This window comes from Camellia sinensis, chromosome 1 (assembly GCF_055761805.1).
Source record: "Camellia sinensis isolate YWXY chromosome 1, ASM5576180v1, whole genome shotgun sequence".
In the NCBI taxonomy this organism is placed as follows: Eukaryota; Viridiplantae; Streptophyta; class Magnoliopsida; order Ericales; family Theaceae; genus Camellia; species Camellia sinensis.
In genome coordinates this window covers 245,108,555-245,118,884 of record NC_138961.1, presented here as the reverse complement: position 1 = coordinate 245,118,884, position 10,330 = coordinate 245,108,555, and the positions used below count along the sequence as shown (strand labels likewise).

Here is a 10,330-nt window from a genome sequence, read left to right as displayed (position 1 = left end):
CCCTCCTTTTTCTCTCCTCTCACTGAATCGAAGAAGGTATGGGTTTGTTGCAAAACAAAGGCCTAAAATGGGGAAGAGAGATGAAGGAGCGGGAGATGATGGGAGGAAGACAGGAATAGAGGGTTCGAGTTTGGGTCTCCGGCAAGGGAGAGGAGAGGTGTATCTGTGAAAGAGAGAGATGTATCTGTAAAAGAGAGATGTAGGTGAGAGGGAGAGAGAGATTGAAAGGGAAGGTGGGAAGGCAGACGTGGGTAGGTGAAAAAGACAATGATGCTTAGGGAGAGAAGTCTTGGGCGGGAGATCTATTGATCTCAACCATTGATATAAACTTGGGATTAATCTCAGCCATTAAAATGTGTCTCATACATTAATATATTTTCAAAAATCCTCTTCTCTTATTATATAGATATATATATGATTTCTTATGAATTAAAAACAAAGATTGCTATTTGCGCTAATCTTCTTTATAATTACACTAGTATTTTGTCTTTAACATTAAAATTTATACATGACACAATCTTCAACTGACACTGACAAAATTTAAAGTGTGATTATAAAAAAGAGGAATGTGAATAATAATTCCTTAAAAAAAAACCTATTCAATAAAAAATTCTTTCAATAGAATTAGCAAAGAATTTTAGAAAACACTTGACAAAAGAGGATAAATTGAAGGGAAAAAAACACAAGAAAACAAGAAGAAAAGGGAATTGTGTGGTAGAGACACCAAGCAAGCAAGATTGAATTTCCTTATCAACAATTCAGTTAGACGTGGCGTGTGTATTGTAAAGTGAATAATAGTCTATGATGACTGTCAAACCGCCATAACAAATCTGACAACTTCCCCAACTTGATCTTTATCGCCACCCTCTCTTCCTATCATCATGTCGTCGTATAATCATCACAGATCCCAATACTCTCTTCAAAACACGTGGCACAATATGACTGGCTGAACAAACCAATAGTCGGTCCCACCAGCCCTGATGCCAATCCCCCCCGCCCATCCCCCCCCTCGATCGTTCATCAAACCCTAGGTCCAAACTCTGAACGGTCCTCCGATCACGCATCGAACGCATGCCAGCACTGAATTCTGTTTACCAGAAGGGGCAATGTGGTAAAACAACACAAGATCGCACTATCTTTCTCTTCATCCGCACGTTTACATTTGGTACAAAATTGATCTCCAGAATTTCTTCTCAACTCAAAGTGTGTTCAATTCAATTCAAAACCAAACCAGTCTGACTGTCCCAAAAACATTCTGGAGGGAGAGGGAATTGAATTTGGTGTTTTAGAGAGAGAGAGAGAGAGAGGAGGGTGGGGGATGGGAAGAGCATTTGTGTATGTGATACTAGGGGGAGGGGTTGGAGCTGGATACGCGGCTCTTGAATTCACTAAGAGAGGAGTCTCTCACGGTGAACTCTGCATCATCTCTGAAGAACCTGTTAGCTCTCTTTCTTTCTTTATTTCATTCTATGTCATTGTCTCTTTCCATCTGTTATATGGGTATGTGCTCTTATGTTTTACGGGTATGTGCTCTGATTGTTCATTTTAATTTGTTATTAAAGCTTCTGTTAAAAAATGATGGCTTGCTTGTTCAAGATATTATTATTATGTTTGGTTTCAGGTGTTAATCGCATGCATATGATTGGAATTTCTGCAGGGTTATTTTCTGAATTGGAATTTGGTCATTGTAAAAACCCAGTGACCCAATGTCTACCTTTTGATTTTTCCAATTAATAAGATTTATCACTGTTTTACTAAATTGTTAGTTCATAGAAGAAGATTTTACTTCTTTTTTTGTTCTACACCTATGTTTTTATTTGCACATCATCTGGGCATGTACGTGGGTTATCTCATGCTTCCCAGACCTTTAAACTTACATTCTTATATATTTCTCTCTCTTTGTTTTTTGTTCCTGCGAATTTCCATAATCCTCCACCTCATTTGTTGTTCAAGTCAGGTATATGATATGATTCACAACTGTTTTTGATTTTGTAAATTTTAGAGGAGTTTGCAAAACTGAATTGTCATTATTTTTCATAAATTCTTGCAGGTTGCACCTTATGAGAGACCCGCATTAAGCAAAGGTTTTTTACTTCCAGAAGGTATCCCTTTGCCTCAGGATTCATGGGTGTAGATATGTTTCAGTTCTTCCATCACGGATGATGCTTCCAACTTGGTAGACATCCAATTAAATGCATATTGGAGTATGGTTGTTGCCTTATTAAATGCATATTGGAGTATGGTTGTTGCCTTACTTTTCTTTTCTTTCACTTGTGCAAGCTCATGATCACCGCATGGCTTCTTCTTAGTCTTAGAGGGTCAGTAACAGCCCATGTGAAAAATATATTGGCATCATGTTATGAAGTAGGGTATGTGGGGATTTCCTTTTTGAGGTTCTACTTACCTCAAGCTTGTGATTACCTAGTCTGTCAGAATTAACGTCACAATTTGTTTTCCATAGCATTTGAACGTGTGGAAGGTGAGATGGCTAGGGGTTAGCCCTCTGGGAAGATAGTAGGCACAATGATGACACAGGATCATTAGAGGTTGAGGAGAGAGTGAAGGCAACCTTATGTTAGAGAGAGACTGGTAGTGGAGAGCCTTTAGATCATTGTAGGTGAAGGAGGAGAGGGTAGAGGCAATCCTAGGTGAGAGAGATTGGTAGTGAGGATAAGGTGGTGAGACTTCTTGTCTTCATGCATAGATAATGTCTCCTTATATACGTTAGCTGAACCATAGGGAAAGCTCACCTCTAGAGAGGTGATTCAATCCCCTTGGTTTGACAATTCAAAGGTATCTCAACTCAACTACCATTGGCTTATGTTCATTCTTATGTTCCTTATCTCAACTCAACTAATTTTCATTATGCATAGCATATGTTTATGTTTAGATTTATCTCTTTTAATTTTGAAGGACCAATTAGACTAAACGATGTTGCCTGATCCGATCCTTTTTTTATTGCTTCCCAACCAGGCCCCCCCCCCCCCCCCCCCCCCCCCCCCCCCCCCGCGCCCAAAACCAAAATCCTTTTTACCCCCCCAAAACCAAAATCCTTTTGACCAATTCAAGTGAGTATTGAGTGGATCCCAGCGTGAGGAGGCGATATGCAGAGAGACCTTGGCCGAGCCAGGGTGCTTAAAGCATCCCGGAAAGTTCTATGTCCTTTTAGGCTCAAATCTAGGGCATCGTGTGCACTAGTCTCGACCGAGTATAACTCAAACCCGTAGGGGAGTATGTGGAGATGCCTCATTGGCCCACACGTATCACCTTATGAGGATGATATGTTGTGTCATGTCCATAGGAGATATCAACATGGAGATTGACGTGGCAGTGCCGTGTAAGGCAGCTCGACGACATTCATACCTATAGAAGGTAGAAAAAAATTCTTCTGTGAAACACATTCCACTTGAATCTAAACAATGTGACCATTTATGTCATTGGTACATTTTAATCCCTCCATAGAAGTGACAAATCTCTCAGGTATCCAAGTATTGAGCTTGCATTCTGGAATACCCCAGTCGTTTTCTTTCTTCCTTTCTTCTTTAGTTGAATAGGAAGAACAACTCCATTAGTTTCTTAAGTTTGTTATCCTTCAGTTATGAAATAAATTCACTGTAAAAAATGCTTCTCTGATACTCTTTCCCCACCCCACCCCTCCCCTCCCCTCTCCTTTTTTTTTTTTTGAGAATCTGTGGAAGTCGTATAAAAGCCTGAGCTAAGTGAGAATTTTTTAGCAGTTCAGATTCAGACATGGACAGGACAAGGAGTCCAGTTAAATCCTTGTGTCTGCTGGCTGAGAAAGATATAACGAAGTAGAATTTTGAAGTTCTTAATGGATTCTTGGCCAAATCTTGCCATTATTCTTTTTCACTGTAGGACTGATTGTAAAGACCCTAAGAACATCAAGAGCTTGAACCGGTGTATATTTCACTTTACATTTTTTGGTCTTTTAGAAGTATGTTCCTAAGAGATTACTGAATTCTTGCCTTTATAAGGGCAGTGTGAAAGTTTGAGTAGATTGATCATTTCCTGCTTCCATTCCATTCTGTATTGAATTTTATCGTCATTTGTAATTTAAAATATTTATTTTTGTGATGACATGCAGCTCCAGCACGCCTCCCATCCTTTCACACCTGTGTTGGTGCCAATGAGGAAAGGTTAACCCCAAAATGGTACAAGGAACATGGTAATTGTTCCTCATATCATACTCTGTTTATTACTAGTGTTAATGAGAATGATAAAAGGCACAAATCTGTATTGGATTTTCAACTATATGTCAAATGTGTTTAATGGCTAGCAATTTAATTATCGTTGTCAAATTGAAAATTTGCTTCCCAACCTTTCCGCAAGCACCGTGTTCCCCAACTTTTCACCCTTGATCTGTGTGCATCAAATTTGAATCAATGGCTGATAATGTCAATGATAAATCATTTACTGAAATGTTAGCTGTAGTAACAAAAACTTGACTTATGTTTACACTATTATGGTTTTGAGCATACATTTCTGATTAAGGTTTCTATCATTCAAAAAGATGCTCTTGGATCAATACTTGAAAATTTACACATGTTTGCTCTGTTCAAAGCACAGTTTTGATGGGATTCAATTTTTTTGAAAGCCATTTGCAATGTTAGTACCGACAGGATACATTACATTTACCTTAAATGGGAGGAATTAAAATGGGTTAACAACAATACTTTGGCACATTTGGTTCTCAATTTTGTGGAAGCTTTACGGAAGCAGTTCACCAAATGAGGTTGGCTTGACTAGAAAAAGGTTATGCAATTACATCTTATATGCAGGGACATATTTGAAAACTCGAATAGGTTTTATCTGTTTAGCACAGATAGTACTGAATTTTGTGGAAGCGTTAGGATAGTAGTTTCCCATATGGGGTCTGCTTCTTCCAATTCACTTAACAATTACTGTTGCTATTGGTAGGATTCTGTGTAGAGATCTGCATTCAGAATTTCTGGTAGGTAATATTGTTGCGTGTGTGAGAAATATTTGTAACATATCGATTAGTCCTCATTTGTTGCACTTCTACCTAAAAAAAGGCATGAGTTGCACAAAGGCAGCTCTGCATGACTTCAGTGGTTATTTCATAGACTGTTTTAGAAGAAAATGGAAACTTATATAAAATTTATTGACCTTGATGGCTCTAGGAATGCCTCTTCATATTTCACCCACTTGCTTTTACTTTTGCTGATAATTTACAAGAAATAACTGAGTGTTCTGCCTGATGGAATAGTTTTGGGTTCATGCTTATTGCATCAACACTAGCTAAGGCTCCTCACAATCATTCTAATATGGTAAATTAATTTTACTGGCAGAGATAGCTCATTGGTTAGCAGTACTTGCATATCATCCAATAAAATCAATGGAATTAGATACCTGTTTATTTTGATTTCTGTTATCTCTTGGTGTAATCACTGATCATGCAGTCAACATCTATCTCTAGGGATTGAACTGGTTCTTGGAACACGGGTTAAGTCAGCAGATGTGAAGCGGAAAACACTATTAACAGCCACCGGTGAAACTATAAGCTACAAAATTCTCATCATTGCAACAGGTGCTCGGGTACTGAAACTAATCTTGTAATTGTTTATGGGAAATTCTACTATACACACCCCTTGAATGGGGTGTACCATATGCACCCCTAGTTATGTCATTTTCTTCTTTAGTTATGGTATTATTTTAGTTATGACCAAGGTTTTAAAAAGCAGCCGCAACGGTTACGTAACGTCGTTACGTAACGGTTGTAGTGATTACCGCCACCCGTTACGGCTGCTTTTGCAGTGTGATTGAGATTCACAGGTGTGTCGGCCGTAGCGGTCATAACGGTGCCGTAACATTCGTAACAGCCATAACGGCCTGTTATGCACCGTTATGTAATGGTTTTGAACTACTTCTTTCAAAGAAAACACACACACAAAAAGAGTTGAAATTGGGGGAAGAGGGAAGATAAAGAGAGAAGATGGAGGAGCAAGAGATAGAGAGAGAGAAGAGGGAAGATGAAGAACATGTTATTGGTTTGTTGAAGCTGTAAGACCTATGCCATTCTATTCAGCTGCTATCACTCAACTATTTTGTTTGTGTGTGTCTATCTATATATTATTTGAAAATAATAATAATAATTGTGATCATTATCTATTTGGCTTGGTTAAAATATGTATATATATATATTTAGACTCTTATTTATTCTCTTATTTTTGTCATTATTTATCTTATATATAATAGTTAGTGATTGATTTTTTGTATAATATAAAGTCATTAATTATGAAAATAAAATGTAAAAAACTCAATTTATAGTGATTTAAAAATATGAAATATAATGGATCATACTTTAAAATTTACAAAAATTGATCAATATTTATTTTAAACCCAATATATATGATCATGGGAAAAAAATATGCGAATCGGTAAGTTTTTTTCAAATTGTGCGAAAAATAAAAAAATTCACGGTTCCGGTTACCGCAACCGTTATGCTACGGCCTTTACATCCCGTAACTGCAACCGCGCCACCGCCACCGTTACGGCGACCGCAACCACTTTTCAGAACCTTGGTTATGACTCATGAGATCGTTGGTAATGCCTCATATGGTGTTTGGTTATGGCTTTTTTTAGTTATGACTCAAAAAATGTGGAGTTATGTCATTTAATTCTTTAGTTATAAGGTACATATGGTACCCACCCTTTAAGGGTTGTGTACTATAGTCTTTCCCATTGTTTATATACCTTAATTGCGTTAAATAGTCAGTTAATCTTTTTAATCTGTGTATATGTGTGAGAGACATACAACATTACAAAGGTAAATAAGAGGTTTTTAATGATAATTAAATGCATGCTTTATAAACCTAAAGAGGATAAGTGATCTTCCTATGCGGAAACATCAATCCTCAACAATGACATTGTTTGCTTTGCCACCAGTGAAGGTTGCTGCGGCAATGCATGATGTGGGTGTGCAGACCAAGGCTAAGGTTGAATTTTGATTCCGATTTTAGCTTTGGTCCTGAATGAAATACAAGAAAGAAACCATAAATTTATTAGCAAAATTTTGTAGAGGGTGCTTTATACTTTGTATGCCAGAAGTATTTGTAATTTTCAACACCCATATGAAATGTTTAAGGCCTGAAAATTTTAAACTCTTGATTGAATGTACACTGTGATGTAATAACTGCATCTCAACTGATTTATAACTGAGTCACTACTGCTAGCTGGGGTTAACAACATTGAGTCGAGGGAATGTAGTCCTTAAATTACCGCACTTCAAAATATGGTTTACATTTGAGTACATATGACTGAAAAAGTACTTACCATAAGAAGAGATCAGTAGATGGTTTTTTTCTAAAGGCTTCTTAAATATTTTTGTCTGACCCAAGTCCAAATGTTTAGGTCAATTTAAGGATTTAGAGTGAATGTCCTCATAGTTTAATAGGGTTTTATTACCAAGGATAATGGCCATCTAATTAAGGATTGATTGAATTCATTGACTCTGATTTGCATCTGGTGTGTGTATAGGCTTTGAAGCTTGAAGAGTTTGGACTTAATGGATCAGATGCTAGGAATGTGTGTTATTTACGTGATTTGGCTGATGCAACCAGAATTGTTGATGTGATGCAATCTGGTATCGGTGGGAATGCTGTTGTCATTGGTGGTGGCTACATAGGAATGGAGTGTGCTGCTTCTTTGGTGATAAATAAGATAAACGTCACCATGGTTTTCCCAGAGGAACACTGCAGTAAGTATTTAATGTCTGGACTGTTTTATCTTTTGTAATCTTAATTCATTCTTCAGAATAAGGTTTTACAAGAATAAATAAGGTTCGCCCAAAAATATGAATGGAATGGTCCATCTTTCCAATCTAACAATTACCCTATATATATATATACTATGACCCTGACAAATCTATTTAAGTTTAGGCAGTGCCAGTTTTTTCTACATGGAGGATTATCCATCGTTTTGTAGACTTCTAAATTTTTTTCCCGACAGAGTGCCTTTATTTTGTTGTGATTTCTGTGAAACACACTTCTGGCATTTACTTTTCAAAGCAAGTACCAAAACCAACATGAAGCAGGGTTACTTACTTTGAAATATGCGTAGTCCCTTTTAAATGTAAGGTAAAGTGGAATTAATTGGTTTTACTTTCATGAAATGTACAGATGCATTTTCAATCTGTATATTTCACTAGCATATATACCTGTGTTCAAAAAAAGTATTATATCTGCATTCTTTTTCTTTTTTCTAGCAAAATTTTCTGTGAGCGTATTACTTTGCTGAAGTTCTCGTCTTCTGTGTTGTAATTCCTGCAGCACTGACAAAACTCAGAAGCATTTTCTTCTAATATTGATCCATTATTTTTTGTTTTTGCAGTGGCCCGTTTGTTTACCCCCAAGATTGCGAGTTATTATGAAGATTATTACAAGGATAAAGGAGTCAAGTTTATCAAAGGAACTGTCTTGTCATCAATCGACATGAATTCTGATGGAAAGGTATATCTTACTCTTATACTACCTCGGGCTGGCTATGCCTTTCTTTGTTTTTCTTTGCTTTCTTCTGCTTTTTTTTGTCCTTTTCTCTTTTGGGGAGAGCTGGAGTGGAGTTTTTATTTTATTTTATTTATGTTCCAATGAAACTGGCCAACTTGGTTGCTAAATTTGGACCAACTCATTGTACAGGTTACAGGAGTTAATCTTGGGGATGAGAGTCATCTTCCCGCTGATATGGTTGTGGTGGGAATTGGAATCCGTCCAAATACCGCCTTGTTTGAAGGCCAACTAACACTTGAGAAAGGAGGGATCAAAGTGAATGGTCGAATGCAGACAAGCAACAACTCGGTCTATGCTATCGGTGATGTTGCTGCATTTCCAGTCAAACTTTTTGGGGAAATCCGCAGGCTCGAACACGTTGACTCTGCTAGGAAATCAGCAAGACACGCTGTGGCTGCAATAATGGAGCCAGAAAAAACAGGCGAATTCGACTACCTCCCATTCTTCTATTCCAGAATCTTCACATTGTCTTGGCAGTTCTACGGAGACAATGCAGGGGAGGTAGTCCACTTTGGCGATTTCTCTGGAAACACTTTTGGGGCTTACTGGGTTAGTAAGGGTCATCTTGTGGGTTCTTTTCTTGAAGGCGGAACCAAAGAACAGTACGAGGCGATATCGAAGGCCACAAGGCTCAAACCAGCAGTTGAAGACTTGGCTGAGCTTGAGAACCAGGGTTTGGGATTTGCTTTGGCGGCAAGTCAGAAGCAGCCACCATCACCGCCACCTCTTAGTCGTGGCGGTACTCCACTTGCTCTGGATAAACCGTTGTATGCTTGGCACGCAACCGCTGGTGTTTTGGTGGCGGCATCGATAGCGGCTGTTGCCTACTGGTATGGAAGGAGGCGTCGAAGGTGGTAAGAAAATTAGCATTGGGATTTGTGGATTTGGGATTTTGATGGTTGGATAGTGTAATATCCATGTTGTAGCATTCTTAGGGCTATAGTGGATTTGAAACACTTGCATCTAATGTGATCATTTCTATTCAAGCAATGAAGGAATCAATACATTATTCAAGATATACCTCAGTTGCAAATGTTGTTACTAGACTGTTTGCGTTGTCTTCTTCATATTTATCATTTGTTGTTGTTTCTTGATCAAATTCTGAACAGTTCTATTACGAGCGTAAAAAATAAATTCGAAATACACATCTTTTTGGTCAGTAAACTGACTACAAATATTTGCTTGCCTAATCTACTTTCAATTTTTTTCATCTGCCCATATGTTATCCTGCGTGACCGGATTGAAATAGAATTTGTTAAAGTCTCAGTACTTGGAATCAAATCCTTGACATTGTAGAATTTTACACCAACTTTCTAAACCATATGGTGTCACATTTCAAAAACACAAGAATAGTAAATTGTTTTTCTCCTAACATATAATTCATTTTTCAATGTTTCAAATTTATATTCATTTAGTGTCATTTGTATTAAAAATATTATAATATAGACTCTAATTATTTGTTTGTCAAAAAAAAAAAAAAATAGTTACTCCAACTAAATCAAATGAGTGGTGCTTAAATTTACTTGAAAATACTTTAAATTATATGTAATTTTATTTTGGAAGTGGTGCTTAATAAGAGGTTAATTACTAATATTTTATATTTGGAAATTGATTAAAAGGAGGGCATTTGGTCTAGTGGTATGATTCTCGCTTTGGGTGCGAGAGGTCCCGAGTTCGATTCTCGGAATGCCCCATTTTTTTAATAAACTTTGCCCCTTTTCGTGAGAAACCGATTAATTACCACTTTTACCATCTATCCGCTTAGTTTTTTTGATAATTTAGAA

General features: G+C 37.3%; 1 protein-coding gene and 1 non-coding gene across 3 annotated transcripts; both read left to right on the top strand.

Annotated features, from left to right (window-relative positions):
• The first annotated feature begins 668 nt into the window (after positions 1–668).
• On the top strand, positions 669–9,564 carry MDAR4 (monodehydroascorbate reductase 4). Of its 2 annotated transcripts, XM_082900516.1 has the most exons (8): positions 822–1,438; positions 1,622–1,957; positions 2,051–2,102; positions 4,106–4,186; positions 5,459–5,577; positions 7,519–7,738; positions 8,371–8,489; positions 8,676–9,564. In XM_082900516.1, the coding sequence occupies exons 2-8, from the start codon at positions 1,808–1,810 to the stop codon at positions 9,402–9,404; spliced, it is 1,470 nt and encodes a 489-aa protein (XP_082756642.1). In that variant the 5' UTR covers positions 822–1,438; positions 1,622–1,807; the 3' UTR covers positions 9,405–9,564. The 2 variants fall into 2 exon arrangements, with proteins under 2 accessions (XP_028078432.2, XP_082756642.1); XM_028222631.2 differs by lacking the exon at positions 1,622–1,957 and having other exon boundaries at positions 669–1,438.
• Positions 9,565–10,167: 603 nt separating this feature from the next.
• TRNAP-UGG (transfer RNA proline (anticodon UGG)) lies at positions 10,168–10,239 on the top strand. Its single transcript has one exon. It is a non-coding gene; the product is annotated as a tRNA-Pro (tRNA).
• The last annotated feature ends 91 nt before the right edge of the window (positions 10,240–10,330 follow it).

Excerpts from the sequence above, each read along its gene's own strand:
- MDAR4 (XM_082900516.1), top strand. The coding sequence starts at position 1,808 with ATGTTTTTATTTGCACATCATCTGGGCATGTACGTGGGTTATCTCATG. Across the intron at positions 4,187-5,458 it reads AAAATGGTACAAGGAACATG|GGATTGAACTGGTTCTTGGA; the intron begins GTAATTGTTCCT and ends ATCTATCTCTAG. Across the intron at positions 5,578-7,518 it reads TCATTGCAACAGGTGCTCGG|GCTTTGAAGCTTGAAGAGTT; the intron begins GTACTGAAACTA and ends GTGTGTGTATAG.